This window comes from the organism of the source record quoted next, unplaced genomic scaffold (genome assembly GCF_019419815.1).
Source record: "Pyrus x bretschneideri cultivar Hongxiangsu unplaced genomic scaffold, Pyrus_bretschneideri_v1 Contig2, whole genome shotgun sequence".
Taxonomy (NCBI): domain Eukaryota; kingdom Viridiplantae; phylum Streptophyta; class Magnoliopsida; order Rosales; family Rosaceae; genus Pyrus; species Pyrus x bretschneideri.
The window spans coordinates 9260639-9281007 of NW_025999501.1; the positions used below are offsets into that span (position 1 = coordinate 9260639).

The window sequence follows — 20369 nt, forward strand, 5'->3', positions numbered from 1 at the left end:
GTGTGATTAGATGTTTTTTTCTTAATTTTTTAATATTAAAAAGAGCGAAAAAGATTCAAAGTTATTATAATAATTTCAAAAATTTAGAGTTTCAGATTTGGAATGTACTGATAAAAATCCAACATTAAATTTACTAGAATATTAGATCACATGCCTATGTTTAGTTGATTCGAGTTCAAATGCAAAATCTAATTACCCACCTAAAAGGGTAAAAGCAAAGCAACTTTTTAAATTTGATTAGTCAATTGCTTAGCATGACAAATTATTAGGATGTGGGAGTTTCAGTTGTGCAACAAGGGCGAATCCACTAAGGGACTAGATGCGTTCGAGGGGGAAAAGCTCTTTAGAGACTCTATGATAGTCATGTAGAAAATTCAGTCGTGATCACCAAGTGTTTGATGAATATGATGGGAAAAACATCCACATGTGTCGAAGTTTCAACAAGTTTCAACATCATGGCTCCTCAGATGGTGACAAACACATTATTTCTATTGATTCCACGATATTCCCATTATTTTTGTTAATTCTTTTTTAAAACTTCACATTTAAGTTTCCTAAATTATGATTATTGAATATTTCCTAAATTATGATTATTGAATAGACGATGACGTAACGTAACATTACTTCCAACATGGAAAATGCCTCTTATAATGGACAAGTGTAAACAATAACATATGATCAATCATGCAACATGCAAGGGAGTGTGAACTACTTTATATACTTTTTCAAAGATCAACATGATTATTTTATTTTTATCAAAAAGCATAAATCAATTCATCTCAAATTTCACATCCGGGAGTTGGTGAACCCCCAAATAACCCACCCCCATGCACTTACTCTTTGGATTCTTTTCTTCAAATTCACCAAATTAGGAAATTAGTACTATTGAAATTTAATCTAACGGCTATAAACAGAGACTCACTTTAAAAGTTATAATAACTTCAGCCGTTGGATCAAATTTCAATAGTATAGATCTCCTAATTTGATGGATTAGGAGGAAGAGAACAGGAGAGGATCCCTTTTCCACTTACAAAACACTATTAATTCCAAAAAGTTAAAAAATAATAATTAATCAAAATACCAAAAGTAATAATTTAGAAAAAGAAAAGAAACTGGTGATGAGTTTCTATAAGAGTAATGTTAGGAGGATAAAATTTGTAAACTAAGCACGTTTATCAACACTTAATAATAATCCAATTATTAATTTCTATGTTATTTAGTTTGCACATTTACTTTCCATAGTATTACCCTTTCTATAAAAGCTTTTTATTCAAAATGGTTTCTAAGATTAACATAATTCTTCATTTGGTCGTTGAGATATAAAATCAATAGAAGTGATCCCTCATATTGTCTATCGCCAATCATTTGGTCATGCTGGAAGAAATCTCAGTTAAATTGAGAGTAGTTTTGTCAAATCAACCCTCCCTTTGAACTAGTGGTTTTCTTAATTTAATAAATATTTTTCACAAAATGATTGACGTAGGATATTGATTTTAAATCTCTGAGATCAAATAAGAAATTATGTTAATCTCATAAACTATTTTGAATAAAAAAGGGCTCTAAAAATTAGGTGTAAACAAAAAAGATACTGCAAATACATACTTACACGAACAAAGGATCAAAACCAAATCGGACGGACTGTCGCTTTACTTCACCGACTCCCTCCAATCCCAGCCCTCAATCTACCCTCATCCAACGGCCGTAATCTTCAGCCTCCCACGTCATCACAAAAAACAAATCTTGACCGTCAATTCCCAGAGACTCCAAAAAATATGAACAAAAAAAAGCGGTGAAAATTGAAAAACAAGTGGAATGTAACCTGACTCTGTGTTTAAGCAACCACCACCAGACCCCTCCTCTGTCTATAAATAAAGCCCGGAAGTCTCGGATTCGGTGTGGCAAAGATTCGAGCTTTCAGGCTGCGAGACACTGGGAACAACCTGAACCTCAAGACCCAGGACTCAGATTTCCGCTTTTAGCAAGTAAGCACTTTTGAGAAGCTCAACATTTCATGCAAATGCTTTTTCTTTTCTTGTTTTTGAGTTGTATTTTCTGTTAGGTGCTGTAATCCGTTCCAATCTCGCCCTCTGCAGTTTAAATTAATTTAAAGTAGAATATCGTTTGTATTTATAAGTTTAGCAGTTGGGTTTTGTCTTTTTTAGATTTAGGTTACTGGGTTTTATTTTATGAAAACAATGCTTGACTACTCCAAGATAAGTATGAATTCCTATTTAAAATTCTTAATATTTTAATTACAGAATTTTATGCTTATGATCATATACAAGATCATATCTGAAAAAAATAAATTAAAATTAGGTCGTTTAATTAATCTATTGTAGCAAATACATAGACGGTTTGTAATGCTTTTACCAATATCATTCATTTGCTTTTAAACAATTTGATGATTAAACGATCTTAGTTTTAATTAATTTCTTGCAGAGACGATCTTTATATGGTGATTTATAATATGAACGGTTTTGATTATAAACACGAAGTTCTATAAATAGACAACGAACAATTTTGAGAAATTTTGAGTAGGAGTTCCTACTCATCTTTAATTAGCCATGATTGTTCTTCTTATAATTGCTTTTGTTGGGTGCGTTCAATTTGTGTTTGTAATGATGTCTATGTTTTTAGCTTCTTTAGGCTCATTTGGTGTCTAGGTATTGTTGGATTGGACAACGAACTAGATTTTGTGTATATAAGCACGAAATGGACGTCAACTTCCAAATCTTGTACAAGTTGAAGGTGGAAGATGAATTGGTTATGAAAACAACTTATCCCTTCCGCCTTTGTAGAATTGGGAGGAATAAGTTTTCTTCGTGAATAAATCCATCTTTAAGTCGGACTTGATTTGGAAGTTGACGTCCATTCTCTAGATCCGAGTTCGGATTTTCGATCATTTCTATAAGATGTGGTTAACGGAACATTCTCCGGATGATAGAGTTCAGCTACTGCTGAATTATATGGTGAGGTACTTATTAACTCTGATTCTGTTTTTTGTTGCAGCTTGTAAGAATGGAAGACACCTTCCTGTTTACTTCGGAGTCCGTGAACGAGGGACACCCCGATAAACTCTGTGATCAGATTTCGGATGCAGTGCTCGACGCCTGCCTCGAACAAGACCCCGACAGCAAAGTTGCCTGCGAGACTTGCACCAAGACGAACATGGTCATGGTCTTCGGAGAGATTACAACCAAAGCCAAAGTGGACTACGAGAAGATTGTGCGAGATACCTGCCGTACAATTGGATTTGTTTCAGATGATGTTGGTCTTGATGCTGACAACTGCAAGGTCTTGGTTAACATCGAGCAACAGAGCCCTGATATCGCCCAGGGCGTTCACGGCCACTTGACCAAGCGGCCTGAGGAGATTGGTGCGGGTGACCAGGGTCACATGTTTGGTTATGCCACTGATGAGACCCCTGAGCTTATGCCTCTGAGCCATGTTCTTGCCACCAAGCTTGGTGCCCGTCTCACTGAAGTTCGCAAGAATGGAACCTTGCCGTGGCTGAGACCTGATGGCAAGACGCAAGTCACTGTTGAATACTACAATGACCATGGCGCTATGGTTCCAATCCGTGTCCACACGGTTCTCATTTCAACTCAGCATGACGAAACTGTTACCAACGACGAGATTGCTGCTGACCTCAAAGAGCATGTTATCAAGCCTGTTGTTCCTGAGAAGTACCTAGACGAGAAGACTATTTTCCATCTCAACCCATCAGGTCGATTTGTCATTGGTGGACCGCACGGTGATGCTGGCCTCACTGGCCGCAAAATCATCATTGACACCTACGGTGGTTGGGGAGCTCATGGTGGTGGTGCCTTCTCTGGCAAGGACCCTACCAAGGTAGACAGGAGTGGTGCCTACATTGTTAGGCAGGCTGCTAAGAGCATTGTCGCCAATGGTCTTGCTCGCAGGTGCATAGTGCAGGTCTCGTATGCCATTGGTGTTCCCGAGCCACTATCAGTGTTCGTTGACAGTTATGGCACCGGAAAGATTCCTGACAAGGAGATTCTTAAACTAGTAAAGGAGAACTTTGATTTCAGGCCCGGGATGATTGCGATTAACCTCGATCTCAAGCGGGGCAGGTACTTGAAAACGGCTGCTTACGGACACTTCGGTAGGGATGACCCTGACTTCTCGTGGGAAGTGATGAAGCCATTGAAGTGGGAAAAGCCCCAAGAGTAGAACAAGTGCTTTTCCTCTCTGCTTGCAGTTGATCAATAATCTGCTTCTTCCGAGCAGCCGGTTTTCGAAATCAAGAGTCTTGCTTTTGCTTTTTCTTTTAATTGTCTTTCCCTTATCTTTTTTTCCACTTGAAATATTTCAATTTGGCATGTTTGGATCACATTATACAAGATGTATTGAATTCTGAGTCTTGGTGTATGAAAACATGTAGAAAAAAAGCTGGTTTCTTATTAGCTGCAAGGCAACTTCAATGTGGTGTTGCATTTGTTTGGTAAAAAAAAATCTAAATTATGATACATTATTATTAAGCTAATGAATTAACGGATTTGAATCTTATGCGGATTTTTCATATTCTATTAATTATATCATATTCGAATTTTTGTTACTTCTTGTGGCATTGCTTACGATATTTTTCCTCGGCTTTTTAGCCAAAATGGTTCTTGAGATTTGCATAACATATCACGTTGGTCCTTGAAATCAATAGAAATGGTCCTTGAGATTGTCTACCATCCATTATTTTGGTCATTCTGTTAAGTGTTCCAAAGCTCTTGGCCGAAAGTTTGGGCAATTTTCAAAGCTTCATAACTTAATCGTTTCTTAACCAAATTCGACCCATAATATATTAAAGTGAAGATAGGAAAGTGTAGAACAAGATTATACCATTTGGAAGCCCAATGATTGCCGGAGATAGCCGAAAAATAGCCTGAAACGTGACTGGTTTGCGGGAAAACTGGAAAACTCGCTAACAACTGGGTAAAATTTAAACGTTTATAACTTCTTCTACTCAATGAAATCGAGTGATTAAAAAACGAAAATAATTCTTCTCAATGAGACGAAGAGCATGGTACCTTTTTCGATGGATAAATTGTCGTGGTTTGGCCAGAAAACAGCTTGAAAGTGGCTGTCTTGGTCTCGAGTTAGCCACTTACACTATTTTTTCCTCTTTGTTTGTTCTCTTCCTCGGTGAGGTTTGGTTTTATGTTCTCCTCGTATGTATTTATCTATTATAAAAGAACATAGGTGTTCCTTTGGTCATCTGATGACAAAGAAATATATGATCACTTACCATTGAATTTGACATCAAGGGTGGAGAACACATGGATGTACTTTAATTGTTTTAGTTTTGTTATAGCATCTATAACGGCCTCCAGTTTAGATGGACAGCCCGGCAAATAGACAATCTCAACTCTTGATATCAAATCTAACGGTAGGTGACCCTGTATTGTTCCTTACTCACAAGGCGACCAAGAAAACGAGACGGCGGCAATTTCATCCACCAAATTTGAAGAGCAAATCACTCTGTACATAAACCCCCTACTGTTTTGGGTTTTTCACAAACACCACCACTTACATGCACAAACAATATATTTCTCCATCTACAAAAAAATAACAAAAACAAAGGAAAAAAAAAGGAGGGGAAAAAAATGAATAGATCATCCCTCTTCCCCATCAACCCCTTCTACCACATATGTCCTAATAGCATCAGCTCAGAGTCTCAGACAGACAAACCCAACAATTAAGAGTAGAAAAAAAAAAAATTTAAGAATTAACCTCACTTTCTATATTTCCGAGATCCTTAAACGAATCACTGGGTTATTACGTTCGTTGGTAGCCTTTGCTCTCTGATCTTGAACCCGGATAATCACTGCGATCAGTATCTGAATTTTCGCGCTGGGAATCAATGTCCGCGCTATCTCCTTCAGTTCTTCGGTGCCTTCGATCCTGAACATTGAGAAGAAAACTTATTTTCAGAAGACATGTGATATCATCTCTTTGTATAAAAGTTAACAAAGCCTGGATCTTATGAGGATGAAAACAAAATGGTTAAGACCATGGGAGAACGAAATGTAACATGCGGAGAGAGATTTTGACAGAATATTGAGTGATTAAAACGCGCGAAAAGGTTATGTCTTTTGCATGGGAAAAACATTTTGGTCCTTTGAATCGAAATTCAACTCGGAAGACAGCTTAAAATCCAACAGAAATTGTGTTCTAGAGATAGAATGAAAATCTAACCTCTCTTGGTATAGGATATTCCTCGGACTCAAGCATACGGACAACTTGGCTCATCTTGGGTCTTTTTTCAGAATCTGGATCAACGCACCTCAAAGCAGTCAAGAGGGCTCGTTTCAGGGCTCTTGTTGATGGTCTCACCTCAATGTTTGGGTCTACCACTTCTTCGGATCTTCTGCTTCCAACCATCATTTTTAGCCAATCAACCAGATTCACCTGTGAGCATTAAGACTACATGTCAAACAAAACTCCACAAACAGCAAAATGAAATAGTGATCAAACGATTGACATTGCAACATTAAAGTTCTATTGCCATTTCTGTCTGTTGAGTATCGAAGTCAAATGTAAACCCCTACCAGATCACTCCTCGGGTAAGCTCAGCAGTTTGTCAGAAAAGTACACAAAAGTTTAGGCTTTTACAAATCCAGAACCAGGCCAAGTATATTTAATAGGAAAACACAGAACCAAAGCGATTCAGAAGGGTCAATTTTAGGGAGGACCTATGTTGGGCTAGACAATCTGGACACTCCTAAGCATATTTAGACTGTAAACTGTCTGATAGTAACTGTTGTCATTCACTACATAATATGTATTTTCAAAAGACATTCACTACTTAGTACAAAAAATAAATCCAACTTGCATCAAACACTTATGATTCTATGTTGACAAAAATGTGGTATCTTAGGATGGTTAGAGTGCATACCTCATGAGCAGGGCGACCATAGTCCACAGGGTCCCTTCCAGTAATTGCCTCTAAGAGCAAAACCCCAAAGCTATATACATCGCTCTTTTCATTCAAAAGTCCGGTATTAGCATATTCAGGGGCCACATACCTGAAATTTTTTGGAAGCAGGGACAAGCATTACACTAGAAATAATTAATTATCAGCATCAGTTATCAACTTATTCTGCACATCTAAAACCAAAAGACACAAGATTGCTTAAGGGCCAAAACAAGTCGTGCTCAAGAAAGAATACTAACCCGAAAGTTCCCATAACACGCGTTGTCACATGACTAGTTCCTGCACCCAGCAGCTTGGCCAGCCCAAAATCAGATACCTTGGAATTGAAGTCTTCATCAATCAATATATTGCTTGATTTAATGTCTCGGTGTATAACTTTCGGTTCAATGGCCTCATGTAAATAGGCAAGACTGCAACAAGTATATCTCATTAAGTGAAACTAGAAAACCTGGAAAAAAGAAAGTACTTGTGTAGGTTATTGGACTTACGCTTTTGCGGTCCCAAGGAGAACCTTTATGCGGGCTTCCCAAGTGAGATATCCATGGTGACGCATTGCTCCGTGAAGCCACTGCTCCAAGTTTCCATTGTTGACGTACTCATAGACCAAAATCCTGAAATTTTGAAATGCAAGTGAGAACAGTGATTATATACTCAACACACTTCTCAGATACCAAGGCCACAAAAAACCAATTAAAAGAAAATGGTACCTATGAGTTCCTTCGACGCAGTATCCCAGGAGGCGAACTAAATTCTTGTGGCGCACATGGCCAATTGCTTCAACTTCCACCCTGAATTCTTTCTCTGCTTGGCCTCTAAAGACATTATAACAGTTTAGGTTACAAGTTCATGAAACCAAGAATGGTGAATGGACAAACCACAATGGATTCAAGGTACATTCGTTTTTAAACTCACAGGTTGTTTAGGATCTTTTTAACTGCCACTGGAGTCCCATTGATGAGATGTCCCCTGTAAACAACTCCATATCCACCTTCACCAAGGACATTGTCCTTTGCAAACCGGTTTGTTGCAAGCTCAAGGTCCCTTAATGTAAACCAGTGTCCCCAACCCAAATGCGAGAATTCAGGCAGGCCAACTAGAGGAGACGGGGTGGTTATTGGATAAGATGATGAAGGCTTATGTCCTGTAACGGTGCTGGAACTCCCCTCTTCTCCAGATTGGGACAGGACACCGTCGTTTTCTAAATGATTAAATGAACCTGACTGGCTGCTATTCTCTCCATTCTTCGATTTTCCCATATCCAGATGGACCATGATCTTATCTGATCCTTTGTCACTAGATTTGTCATGAATGGTGAGAAGAATTCCATCACGAGGAGCAAACTCCCTAGCAGATACTTGCTCAACCCGAACTTCCTTAATCTCTTTTGAGACAGTTGGGATTTGACTAAGGGGAATCTTGTCCCTAGCTTTCCTCGATTTCTTACGCCAAGTAAGACACATTGATAGCACAGTGAGGATGACTATGATAAACAGTGCAACAGCAATTCCAATTACTTCCCAGACTTTCAGATTAAAAATGGGAGTTTTCTTGGATAATTCTGATTGGAGATCAGAAGCCATTCTATCAGCTACCAACAAGCCTACACGTACACAGAAGAATCACACATCAAAATTTATTCAGATTCATCATTCATATCACTGTAAAAAAAAAAAAAAATCAAAATCTGTTCTTTCAATCCATTGCAGCATCTAGAGATTGATAAAATACAAAGCTAGTATATTTTTTCACCAATTCCACAAATATATACACACACACATATATAAACGCAATCAAGGAGTCAACCTTGACATGCTACCAGCTTAAATTTCACTACAATCATTTTACCACCAACATAAACAACAGTTCACAAGTAATTGGAATTGTAAACTCACTCCTTACCTCTCTGAGAAAGAGCTCAAAAGAGCAATCTTGAAAAGCCAGATCTTTGAAACCCCTTCAGCATTCTTTATCCTAAAACAAGGCACAATTCCAGATCTATAAACCAGAAAACCCAGAAACACACACCAAGAAAACCTCTCAAGGAACCTAAAAGATCCCACTTTTCAATAAAATTAATTAAAAAAATCAAATATATAACAGTAAAACTCAAATCCCTTTGTGGGTTTTCACTGTGGGCCAAAAGTGTGTCTGAATCTAAGCTGGGAAAGAGCTTTCAGGCACCAAAACTAATCCATCTCAAAAACCCACACCCAAAAGCAACCAGAAAACTCCTGCCTGTGCAAAATTGTAAAGGGTCATGGAAAAACAAAAAGATCTTTGTGAGTGGGTGGGGATATAAGAAGAAAGGGTGGAGTTATCAGCGGTAGGTGGTGAGTTTAGAGTTTTTAAGACTCACTCACTCACTACTCAGAGTTGCCTTCCAAAAACATAATACAAACAGTAAAAGGGATGCATGGAATTCTGCGATGTTAAAAGGTGCTGCGATTTTCCTGATTTGTTTTTGAAACATGACTGATTGGATTTTACCAGTATTTTACTTTATAATTATTTTTCTCTTTTTATCATTATTATGTATTTATTTTTTATAATTTATTGTTGTATCTGTGTAGTTGATTATAAATTTATGATTGTCGAATCTCAACCGTTTACTTGGTCAAGTCAAACATGTCACCTGAGTTCAAAGGTTACAAACTTGGATATGGAACTGTTAGAATTCTTACATGCAAGTCTGGGCAATTACTGAATTTTGGTAAAGTGAACTTTTCAAGATTTTTTTGTCACCTCATGTCTTTAGCATAATATTTTATAATGTTAGCATGAGAATTAACGTTAAATTATTAGGTGACAAAGAGTTATAAGGAGTCGCAGTTCCCCTAACGTTTCTCATTTTGAAATCTTATATAAGGCCGTCTGTCAACAGTTGTCTTCATCCTTATCACATAAAAAGTCTTCATGAGCTAATTAACAAAACCTGGATCAGATATAAAGTGTGGATCATCAGTCCAACTACTTGTTTTGTTTCTAATTTGCCATGGATTGTGATTTTCCTAGGAAAATCACTTATTGTCTATCTTTTTATGTCTGTCTTTCTTCTCACGTGATGCGTCATAGGAGGAGATTGACTAACGTTAAAGATATACAACACATTCCATGTATGTGTTTAATTCAAAATAAGATACTGATGGCTTGGTTCTATTTAGTGACGATTTATATAGGCCAAACCAAACCAAAAAAAAATCCAGTTGATTTGATTTTTTGGCCCATTTGACGTTTTAATGTTCAAAACTAAACCAAATTGTGTACCAATAAATGTGCATTTTAGACGGTTCAACTGGTTTGATGTCCACCCTTAATAACCGCGATGTAATTGATGATTTAATTTAGTCAAAATTTTGAGAAGTTCTTTCCAAGAGATTAAGAAAAAGAAAAGGTGTTCATGGATTTTGAATATAAATCTTGATGATGATTGTTAAAACTGGTTCAATGTGCCAGATCAGGGGTTGGAGCACTAATGCAACCCTAAGAACCAACATCATGTGGGTTTTAGTAAAGTCTTGGTCTTCTATAATTATATCCAACAAAACAAAAGAGAGCAAAGTCTTTTATTTGTTTAAAGCTACTATACGTCATAAATTTTGTAAATCATGTTGCCTTAAAAAAATTATCTAAACAAACTTCCAGTTGCTCAGTTGAGAATGACCGAGATAACGATGTTAGCGATGCGAACGACGACAGTGCAATTGAATATTTAATATTTTGGTAACAATGTTTATAATAGACTAACTTTTTTATTAATATGACTTCGATCTTTACTACTAATGTCAAATTAACGTTGTTAAGATGTCGTTGATATTTGGTTGATATATCTTTGTCCATCCATGTCAATCAACCATATTGCGCATGGAAGAAAAACTTGGGTTGTCTCACCACCTAATCTTTTTATGCATAAGCTATATTTTCTTCCTTTTCGTTGAAGTCATTTTTTTTTGGGTAAAAATTGTAATCACTTTTTCAATGAGTATATATGTCGATCATAGTTGTGTCTCTCTCAAAGAAAAAGAAAAAAAACCTTGTACTAAACATTCACTTTTTGTTTGTTTGTTTGTTTGTGCCAACCAACATTCATTTGTTTAAAGAGTGGTTGAAGAAAATGAAGTATTTATTTTTCACTTACTCTAATCGAATTTAGATTACAAGAAACTATTCATAATCTGATTTTCAGATGAAATAAAAAGGAAAATACCACATGTCATCATATAATTGGAGGAACTATAGAAAAAAAAAATTCCTCCAATTGTGTAATGACACGTGGTGTTTTACCTTACAAGCACATTGAAAAATCTTTCCATGAAAGAGTTGGAAGGCTGTGTATTAATAGAGTGTAGGTCACATGGAAATGAATACCTATTAATACAAGGATAAAGACTGAGGGGGAAATTAGATACAACTCCAACAACCTCAAATAATAAAGAAATTGGATTAAATGCAATTATCCACAAGCAACTAAAACATTTCAGAATATATTACACATATCCAGAAATCCTAGCCATCAAAATAAAAGCAATTCAAATTAAAAATGGCAGACCCAAATTAAGTGTCATCAAATCAAATTCTACCTGCAATCGGAGAAATTTGCAGAGACACAAAAGGCAGACCCGAAAACTGCAGAAAAACAAAAGGCGTTGGTTTTGGTGGGTTTTGGCGGTTAGAACTAAGAAACGCACTGCCAAAAAGAAACATAATCCAGGGAAAACTTGTCGGCTAAGAGTTATTAATTTGTACTAAAAACATATATTGAATTTGTTCACCTCATCTTTCTATATCAACTAACTTCTTTCATATCTTACTTCTTCGAAGAGATCCATCACTCTTGCTGAAGTACATTTACATGCATGGACCCCAAATTAATTTCAACATTGATCTATCAATTTTACAGAAAATTGCTTTCTCTAATTTAGTTTTGTGATATAGAAGCAATATTCTACACTAAAGTTATCTAAAACTGTGAAAATGAGAGTTCGAACTTGAGTGCAGAGAGAAACATTGCTTTAATCAACTTGACTACGTCCAAGTCTACTGTTTCCTTAATTTATTTTAACTGCAATTAAGTAGTCGAGCCCTTCGCATAGCTACCAAAGTTATGACCATGTCCAATCATATAAGCATAGAAGTAGAATATTGGTGCTTTTATTTCGGCATTAGGGTTTCCAACAAATTATATGAAGTTTTATTTCATCGATGCTACCGTAACTTTTCGTTGTCGACACTCTCGACCCTGGTTGAACAATTGTTTGTTCCTAACTTGGCAAAACAAGCCACCTGAAACAATATATTTGGATTATGGCAGTTGTACGTATATGTTCATTTGTTAGGTGGATGCATGGTTACGTCTAAAACGTGCATGCATTGAAATCTTTGTACGTAGATACAGCATTTGCCCTAGCTAATATAACGGTGGATATAAATTTGGATTTATATATTTGGTTTCTTCTCGTGTGGGCATGAACTACATGACATTTACCTAATTAATTAGTTAAAGCTAACCATATATGTGCCAACCTTCCTTTATTTAATAGGTTTTCATCTCTGATCCCTTGATTGACATGCCAAAGTTCTTATGAGCACAATGATCATCATGATTCATCACTATAATTAATAACCACAACATTAAATTTCCATGCATTATGTGGAACGGACTCGAAGCAGTGGCTTTAGTCCTTTGGGTGTGTTATATCCTACCACATTCAAGGAAATTTTTATTTTTAGGTACCCTAGTTGGCCTTATCGAGACATTTTTTTAGTGTGTCAAATTCCTATTTTCACCAATGTGGAATTATTCTCAATAAATACTATGTCGTTGATTAATGAGATATATCATATATGTGAATGTAATTGCTTTCATGCAGTAATGTAAGAAGCGACGTCTCTCTAAATATTTTGCCCTAGACCACACGCAACTTGTGACTCGTATGCTGAAAAAACTTCAATTACAACTTGTTTATCAGTTAATTATGATGATCCGCATGATTAATGTGTAAGTGATTTATTTGTTTTTGTCACATCCCGGTTCAGGGCGGATCACTTTCCGGGCCCGCTCTACTACCGTAGCACGATATTGTCCGCTTTGGGCTTACCATTCCCTCACGGTTTTATTTTTGGGAACTCACGAGCAACTTACCAGTGGGTCACCCATCATGGGATTGCTCTAGCCCCCTTCTCGCTTAACTTCGGAGTTCCTACGGAACCCGAAACTAGTGAGCTCCCAAAAGGCATCGTGCTAGGTAGGGATGGGAATATACATTTAAGGATCACTCCCCTGGGCGATGTGGGATGTCACAATCCACCCCCCTTAGGGGCCTGACGTTCTCGTCGGCACACACGCGACCAGGGTTAGACTCTGATACCAAATTGTCACATCCCGGCCCGGGGGGGACCACTTCCCGGGTCCGCTCCACCACCGTAGCACGATATTGTCCGCTTTGGGCTTACCATTCCCTCACGGTTTTATTTTTGGGAACTCACGAGCAACTTCTCAGTGGGTCACCCATCATGGGATTGCTCTAGCCCTCTTCTCGCTTAACTTCGGAGTTCCTACGGAACCCGAAGCCAGTGAGCTCCCAAAAGGCCTCGTGCTAGGTAGGGATGGAAATATACATTTAAGGATCACTCCCCTAGGCGATGTGGGATGTCACAGTTTTTGTCTGACCTGATAGATTGTGAAATTGCTCAGTACTATTCTATTCTACGTGTGTATATGCATGCATTAATCTCATTGTATATCCAATTTAAATTTTGATTATAAATTGTCTTTTTTCTTATTGTATAATTAAATCAAGTACAAGATGAAAGTAGTACTAAAACTAAAAGTTATAAATAAACCCACATCCAATTATTAAACATTTATTATTGTGTAATCTTTGTTCAAAGTTCTATTATGGCTAAAACCTTAAGGGGGCGTTTGTTGCACCGGACTATCTCGGACTGGATTAGCTTCAAGGACTAAGCTGGACTGGCTTAGACTAGACTAAACTGGACTAACTTAGTGAAGCGTTTGGTGCAGTATTGGACTAAGAAGCTGGATAATAACAAATTCTAATATTATATTATTTAATATATAAATTATTAATATTTTATTATGATCTTATCTTTTTCTTCATCTTTTCCTACCATTTCCGTCCTACTCTTTTCCTCTTCTCTCATTGTCCCAACCTCTCCCTCTTTTTTTCCTCTTAGACCTCTCAATTCATGTCTCTTTCTCATTTCTGGTCAAACTCCTTATTGATTCCAGTCTCTATTTCTCTGTCCTCCCTCTCTCTCTAGCTATACGTTGTTCGAATGGAACCTCACGGCTCCAATTTTCTCGACGAGTTGCAGGTTTCTCGATGTGTTTTCCGGCCAACCCTAGTTAAATTGGATGAAGTTAGCATCGCCAAAAAATTCATCACCATCCCTGGACCGAGATCTTAGCTTTGAATGCTCGAATCTGTCATGGATTTGAAGAAGCCCAAACAGGCCGAGACTTCCAGGCCATTTTCCGACCACATTTTGGCCTCGATTCAGGTAAAATCGTAATCTTGTCACTCCCAGCTTCAATTTGGTATATTTTATATGAAAGTTGGTTGTGAAATGGATCTGAAAGAGAGTCAGAAAGTTAATGATTGATCTAGGTGACCGGAGATGACGAGGAGTCTGTCGGGAGTGGTCTTGAGCATGATGAGGATGAGAAAGAGAGGATAGTCTTAGCTAATCCCATGGTTATTGGGGGGTCTCGCTAAGACCTCTTAGTGAAGGGTTTTGTCCATGCTAGTCCCCTTTAGTCTCATTAATGTTAGTCCCAGCATGGAACAAACACAGTATTGGACTAATAGCTAGTCCAGTCCAGTCCAGTCCAACTTAGTGAGGGCAAACAAACGCCCTAAGTGTTGTCAAAGAGAATAACAAGCTCTGTTTTACGTGTAAATGGTGATTTTAATTAAAGTTTTGAATCTTCCAAATAAGATATCAATCAATTTATGATATTTTTTTTATTCGATTTCATAGTACACCTTCGACAAGAGTATATAAGGTACATCATTTTCTCAAAGATACCCATAGCTTCCTCGACCAGACCATGATCATAGCATTATATACGACTGCATCATCAGATCCAGGTGACTGACTGAAGGCCATCCTTGAACTTTCAATATCCCCACATTTTGCATATGCATCGCACTTAAAATTGCGAAAATTTTGGTTTTGTGAAGATAATTTAGGTATTAAATTTGGGTGTAAAGATAAATTTTACATGAATGTGAGTTTAAAGAGATATTTATAGTTTGATTAAAATTAATGTAGATTTAGAGAGTAAATTGAGCGTAAATGTCACGTGAGTTCAAATAAATGAATCAGGAAATGTAATCAAGGCACGACTTTTGGTCCACCTAAAGGCCCTTTTGTAAATTCTAAAGTTATAATTCTGTGGACAGAGATAGTAAGGATTAAGCAATCCGAATCACTCAAATTGAATTGGACCTTTCCTACTAACTCATTCTGTTGGCCAATCTCGTGCAAACAAAGGACTTCGATCTCTCTTTCATACAAACCAAGAGGCCAAATTTTTTGATCTTTAGACTCCAAATAGTAAAGTCCGAAGAGGATTCAAAATCATAATTTTGTAACCATGCATGCATGTTAACATATTTGACTAAATCATTTATTGTCCGGACAGATCCAAATTCATACTTTTGTAACCATGCATGACTAAATCACTCTACATATCATATGAATTGTTGCATATGCGTCATAGATTGCACAAAAGTATACAGCTTTTCAACCATTTGGTTGGTCCATTGAGTAAGGTGTTGATGAAAATATATAAAATAATCATAAATTCAGGGTTTTTTTTTGTTTGATATACTAACAAATTTGGAATTTACTTTATCTTCAAATTATCCAATGAGGGAGAAATCTTGCGGTATGGTACAGTTACAGTTTCAGAATGTGAGTAGCCCGTTAACTGGTTGTATGTATTGTGTCGATTTACCGACTGGTCACATCCCGTATACCCACAAAATTTCTTACATTGTAGAAAGCCCCTTGTATATTTACGTAGGAGCCTAGGAGGTGAACTTTTCTTTTGTTTGTCGCAAAATAAAAGAAAGAGACATGGCATCCAATATATTAACTTATTAAGGTGCATTAAGATACTGCAAAACGAGCTATTGATGACAATTAATCCTGAGCAACTGAGAAATTATGAGAATTAATATAATATGGGTGGCTAATCAACATAATCCATAAACGTTGAAAAAGAAATCCTAACAAAAAGTGACTTGAAAGATATCGATTGGTACCCTGAAATTACAGGTTCAGCTAATCATAACACTCATCTCAATTAGTATTTTTAAATCAAATAATTAGATACATCTTGTGCCCTACCCACACCATTTTATAATAAAGATAACTTGCAAATTAATAAGTTTGGTATTATTCAATATAATATATAATTGTGTAGGGTTTTGTGATTGACTTAGCATGGGTGGTTAGCTGGTAGCCTGTTACCACATGCTGAAATTCTTGGAACTTTGACATATATCTAGAGCTGGAAAAAATTTCTGATAAACTCAAACCCGAACCGAAAATTACCGAACCCGAAATCGAACTATACTGAAAATGGAAAAATCGAAATTGAAAATAACTGAAAGTTTTGGTGTCATATCTGGTTTCTATTAAGGATTTGTTAGGTAATCCCCAACCTTACCGAAATAGTTTTAAATATAACTTTATATTTAATTAAACTAGTATTAACTGTTGAATTTGGTTGCAATTGAATCTCCGTTTAAACTCAACTCTTCTCTCGACCTTACCTTAGTATCTCACTCCCTCTCTCTCGACCTCCCCTCACTTTCTTCTCCGGCTGTCAAAATGCCAGCCACACCACACCACAACAGACCACAGTGACCACTGACCACACCACACCACACCACACCACTCTCCGCCCTCAATCGCATCGCAATTGCTAAAATCTCGAACCCAATCACCACCACCACTCTGTTGGTTGTCTCTCTCCCTCTCGTTATAAACGACGGCCAGCCACCACCACTTCGTCTCTCTATCTCTCTCTCTCTTCTTCATAGTAAGTACTAGTTACAAACTGTGAATAAGGATTTTGATTTCCAATAGGGAGGAGGATTCTCTCCCCTCCTAATCTCTCTTCCCTTCCCTCCCCTTCTATTTGAATGGTCACGGTTAAGCCTCGTCAACATCTTATATTGATTTTTTTTTTTTTTACAGAGACAATAAGACAAAAAGCAATGTTTGAGAGGAGGGGAGGGAAGGGGATGAGAAAAGAAGAGGAGATAATCCTACTCCTTCTAATAGGGGATGAATTTTAGAATTTAGAGTTTTAACTTGGGATAAATTACTAGGGCATGGGATGAATTTCAGGATTAGAATTTGTACATGGGAATTAGGGTTTTATTTTCAAACTCGCTGTGATGAATTTCAGAATTTAGGGTTTTAATTTAGGGAATGAGTTGAATTTCCGGGTTTAAGAATTTGATGGTTGTTGTTGTTTCTTGTTTACAACTATTGGCTGTTGCTAAAATTTGAATCCTCTCTCAGTTTGAAGCAATTTGAATCCTCCTGCAATTTCTTTTTTTTTACTTTGTTTCCTTCTACTTTTTTGATATGCATTTACCGAACCCTAAATACCAAAATTATTTAGGTTTAATTTACCGAATTTCTGAAAACCGAAAATTACGGTTTAGTATCGGTATAGATTTTCAATTTCCAAACTTGTTCGATTTGGTTTTTGGTTCGGTTATCAAGCCAAAATCAGGACTATATATATCATATATGGTCTAATTTGATACCACTTTTAATGAAATAAAGGCATTAGTAGTTTTGAAAAAAAAAAAATTATATTGTTGAACAACATTATATGTATTTTGAATTGAAAATCAAACAAAGAGGAAAAAACTAAAGGATTAGGCGAGTCAAACTACTCAATACTCATAAGGCTTGGTTGTCGATATACACTTAGCCTTACTCTCTTAACCTCAAAATGGTCAGAAAGAATTAAGACCCCAAAATTTGGTCATCAATTACAAAGTAAACTACTTTCTTTCTGCTTATAGTGAGTTGAAATGACTCCCCGATGCTATATTAAAATAATTACAAGCACATACAATGAATCGAGCCAAATTGAATAAGTATTGGTGAATTAAGTGAATCAAATTACACATCAAGGGGTTAATAGTGATTCATAATACAACATTATCCAAAATCCACATATATATATTGGTTAGGTGGCTATGTTGTGTCTAATTGTCCCTTCCAAGTGATTCGAAATCGAATTGTAAATCTTAATTAATAACAAGTGAACTTAACAAGTGAACAAAAATAAAGATTTGACGCTGATAGTGGGACAGACCGAGTGTAAATGTGTGTAAGTAAAGTTCTTGATTGATTGCTTCATGTGACACCCAAATGATTGAAATTTGAAGGGCTCTAAATTATCTCTCGTTTTTTTAATGAAATATCTGGTTCATTTTTTAGAATCTCGGCTATACGAAAAAAGTTTATTAATATAAAACAAGAAGAAATTACACCTAATCAAGGTGGTGATTAAATATCGATATTAATTATGTACCAAACAATTTTGAGTTTTATTTTGAACCCAGATCTTCTTCGGATTCTCAAAAATTGAGCCTAAGGATCAAATGATCCGGACCGTTGAAATTTGATCCAACAGCTACAATTATTATAACTTTTAGAGAGATCCCCTATTTGTAGCCGTTGAATCAAATTTGAACAATCTGGATCATTTGATCCTTAGGCTTAATTTTTGAGAATCTAGAGAGAATCTGGGTTCTTTTATTTTACTACCATCTATATTTGCAAGATTCCAAGGGAGCAGCAACTGCTAGGAAAACACCCTTGACCTTTTTGACTATTTCATGCCCTCTTGATTGTTTTTACTCTACTCCTTAAAATTTCAACCTCCCTGAGTTATATGATCATGTATATTATATTAAGCACCATACAGTCGAAACTATAAGAAAGTAACCAAACAAGAGTGAAAATGGGTAAAAATCAAAATCAACAAATAAGCGAATGAGTTGTGATGGCTGATGGGAGACAATGTGCTCTAAAACAGGAGGTACATCCTCTTTTATCTGTAACATTTAAGTGACACGTGATAACTGTTGTTGATATAAAAAGATACATTCTAGTGGCACTAGAAATTAATTTATGAAATTCATGAATGATACTAAACGACAAATGCTGTGACGAAAGCACATAAGATGCCCCTTGAGGTAAATGCACAAAATTTAAGAAACAAAAAACAAAACTAAGAAATAAGTGAACAAGTAGTGTGGGAGAAATATGGTGGAGAAGATATATCTTTTTGGAAGAATGTACCCCAATACCAGAGATATATCCTCTTATATTTGCAACACTTATTATGTGACACGTAATGAGTGTTGTAGACACAAAGAGATATATTCCGATGACACGATAGATTATCTCATGAATTGTTAAACAATGTTAAACAACAAATGCCAAGAGAGTAGCTAACATTAACGGGTGATTAGTTTACATGATTAGCAATTTTTTTCCTAACAAAGAAAGTGATTAATTGCTACTACCAAAAGAATATACTCACACACAAGGAAAAGTGATACATGGTTTGTTGGGCTGCTCCAAATCAAAGCCCATTTAAGAGCTAAAAGACAACACCAAATTAAAATATTTATGTTGGGCCTTTTGGAAAATGGATCTCCTTTATGGGTCAACGATAATGACAACAAAACGCGCCGTTTAAACCATCTCTCTCCCATGTCTGTCTCCGTTAAACGCAACATTTCAGCTCTCTCTGTTCCCGCCCGAAATACGTAGCGTTCAAATCTCTCTCTCTCTCTCTCTCTCTCTCTCATGGACTTAGTTACAGGTACTCAAAGAAAACCCTAATTTCCTCCATTTCTCAACTCAATCTCAATTAGTGAAGCAACACATTTCAGGTGATACAGTCACCAGTCGACGGCTACAAGGCGAAGCGATTTACCGGAGAAGAAAGCTCCCAGAACCCACTCAAGATTTAGAACCCCCGTATGTACAAAACCAATCCCTTTTGGTTTTTAGAAATCGAAAAAGTTTCTAAATTTGTGCTCTCAATGCGTTTGTGATAATGTCTGATCATAGAAAGCAACGGTGTTCGACTCGCTATGTTGGAGGAAGGGTGAGTGTGGCGGGCGGCCTTTGATGCTGCTGCTGAAGCTCTCGTCAGGAATACCAGTTGGACTCGCTCCCTTTCAACAAGGTTCGGTTCGAGTCCCCCACCTTGAGCTCTTCGATTCTCCGGTTCGATTCTTCCAGGATTGCTACTGGACTTGTTGTATGTATATGTATTGTCTTTGAATTTTGAGCTCTTGGGTTTGTGTGTATTGTGAATTTATGATTATCTTGTTGACTTTCG

At 36.8% G+C, this 20369-nt stretch overlaps 2 protein-coding genes across 2 annotated transcripts; one reads left to right on the forward strand and one right to left on the reverse strand.

Annotated features, from left to right (window-relative positions):
- Positions 1-1813: 1813 nt before the first annotated feature.
- LOC103928245 (S-adenosylmethionine synthase 2) lies at positions 1814-4445 on the forward strand. The gene is made up of 2 exons (XM_009337258.3): positions 1814-1982; positions 3010-4445. The coding sequence occupies exon 2, from the start codon at positions 3019-3021 to the stop codon at positions 4192-4194; it is 1176 nt and encodes a 391-aa protein (XP_009335533.2). The 5' UTR covers positions 1814-1982; positions 3010-3018; the 3' UTR covers positions 4195-4445.
- A 1011-nt stretch (positions 4446-5456) lies between these two features.
- On the reverse strand, positions 5457-9404 carry LOC103928247 (probable receptor-like protein kinase At5g18500). The gene is made up of 8 exons (XM_009337259.3): positions 8849-9404; positions 7862-8549; positions 7657-7761; positions 7438-7560; positions 7189-7359; positions 6911-7040; positions 6211-6423; positions 5457-5916 (listed from the first exon to the last, which is right to left on the reverse strand). Exons 2-8 carry the CDS (start codon positions 8527-8529, stop codon positions 5791-5793), a joined length of 1536 nt encoding a protein of 511 aa, XP_009335534.1. The 5' UTR covers positions 8530-8549; positions 8849-9404; the 3' UTR covers positions 5457-5790.
- Between the last annotated feature and the right edge of the window lie 10965 nt (positions 9405-20369).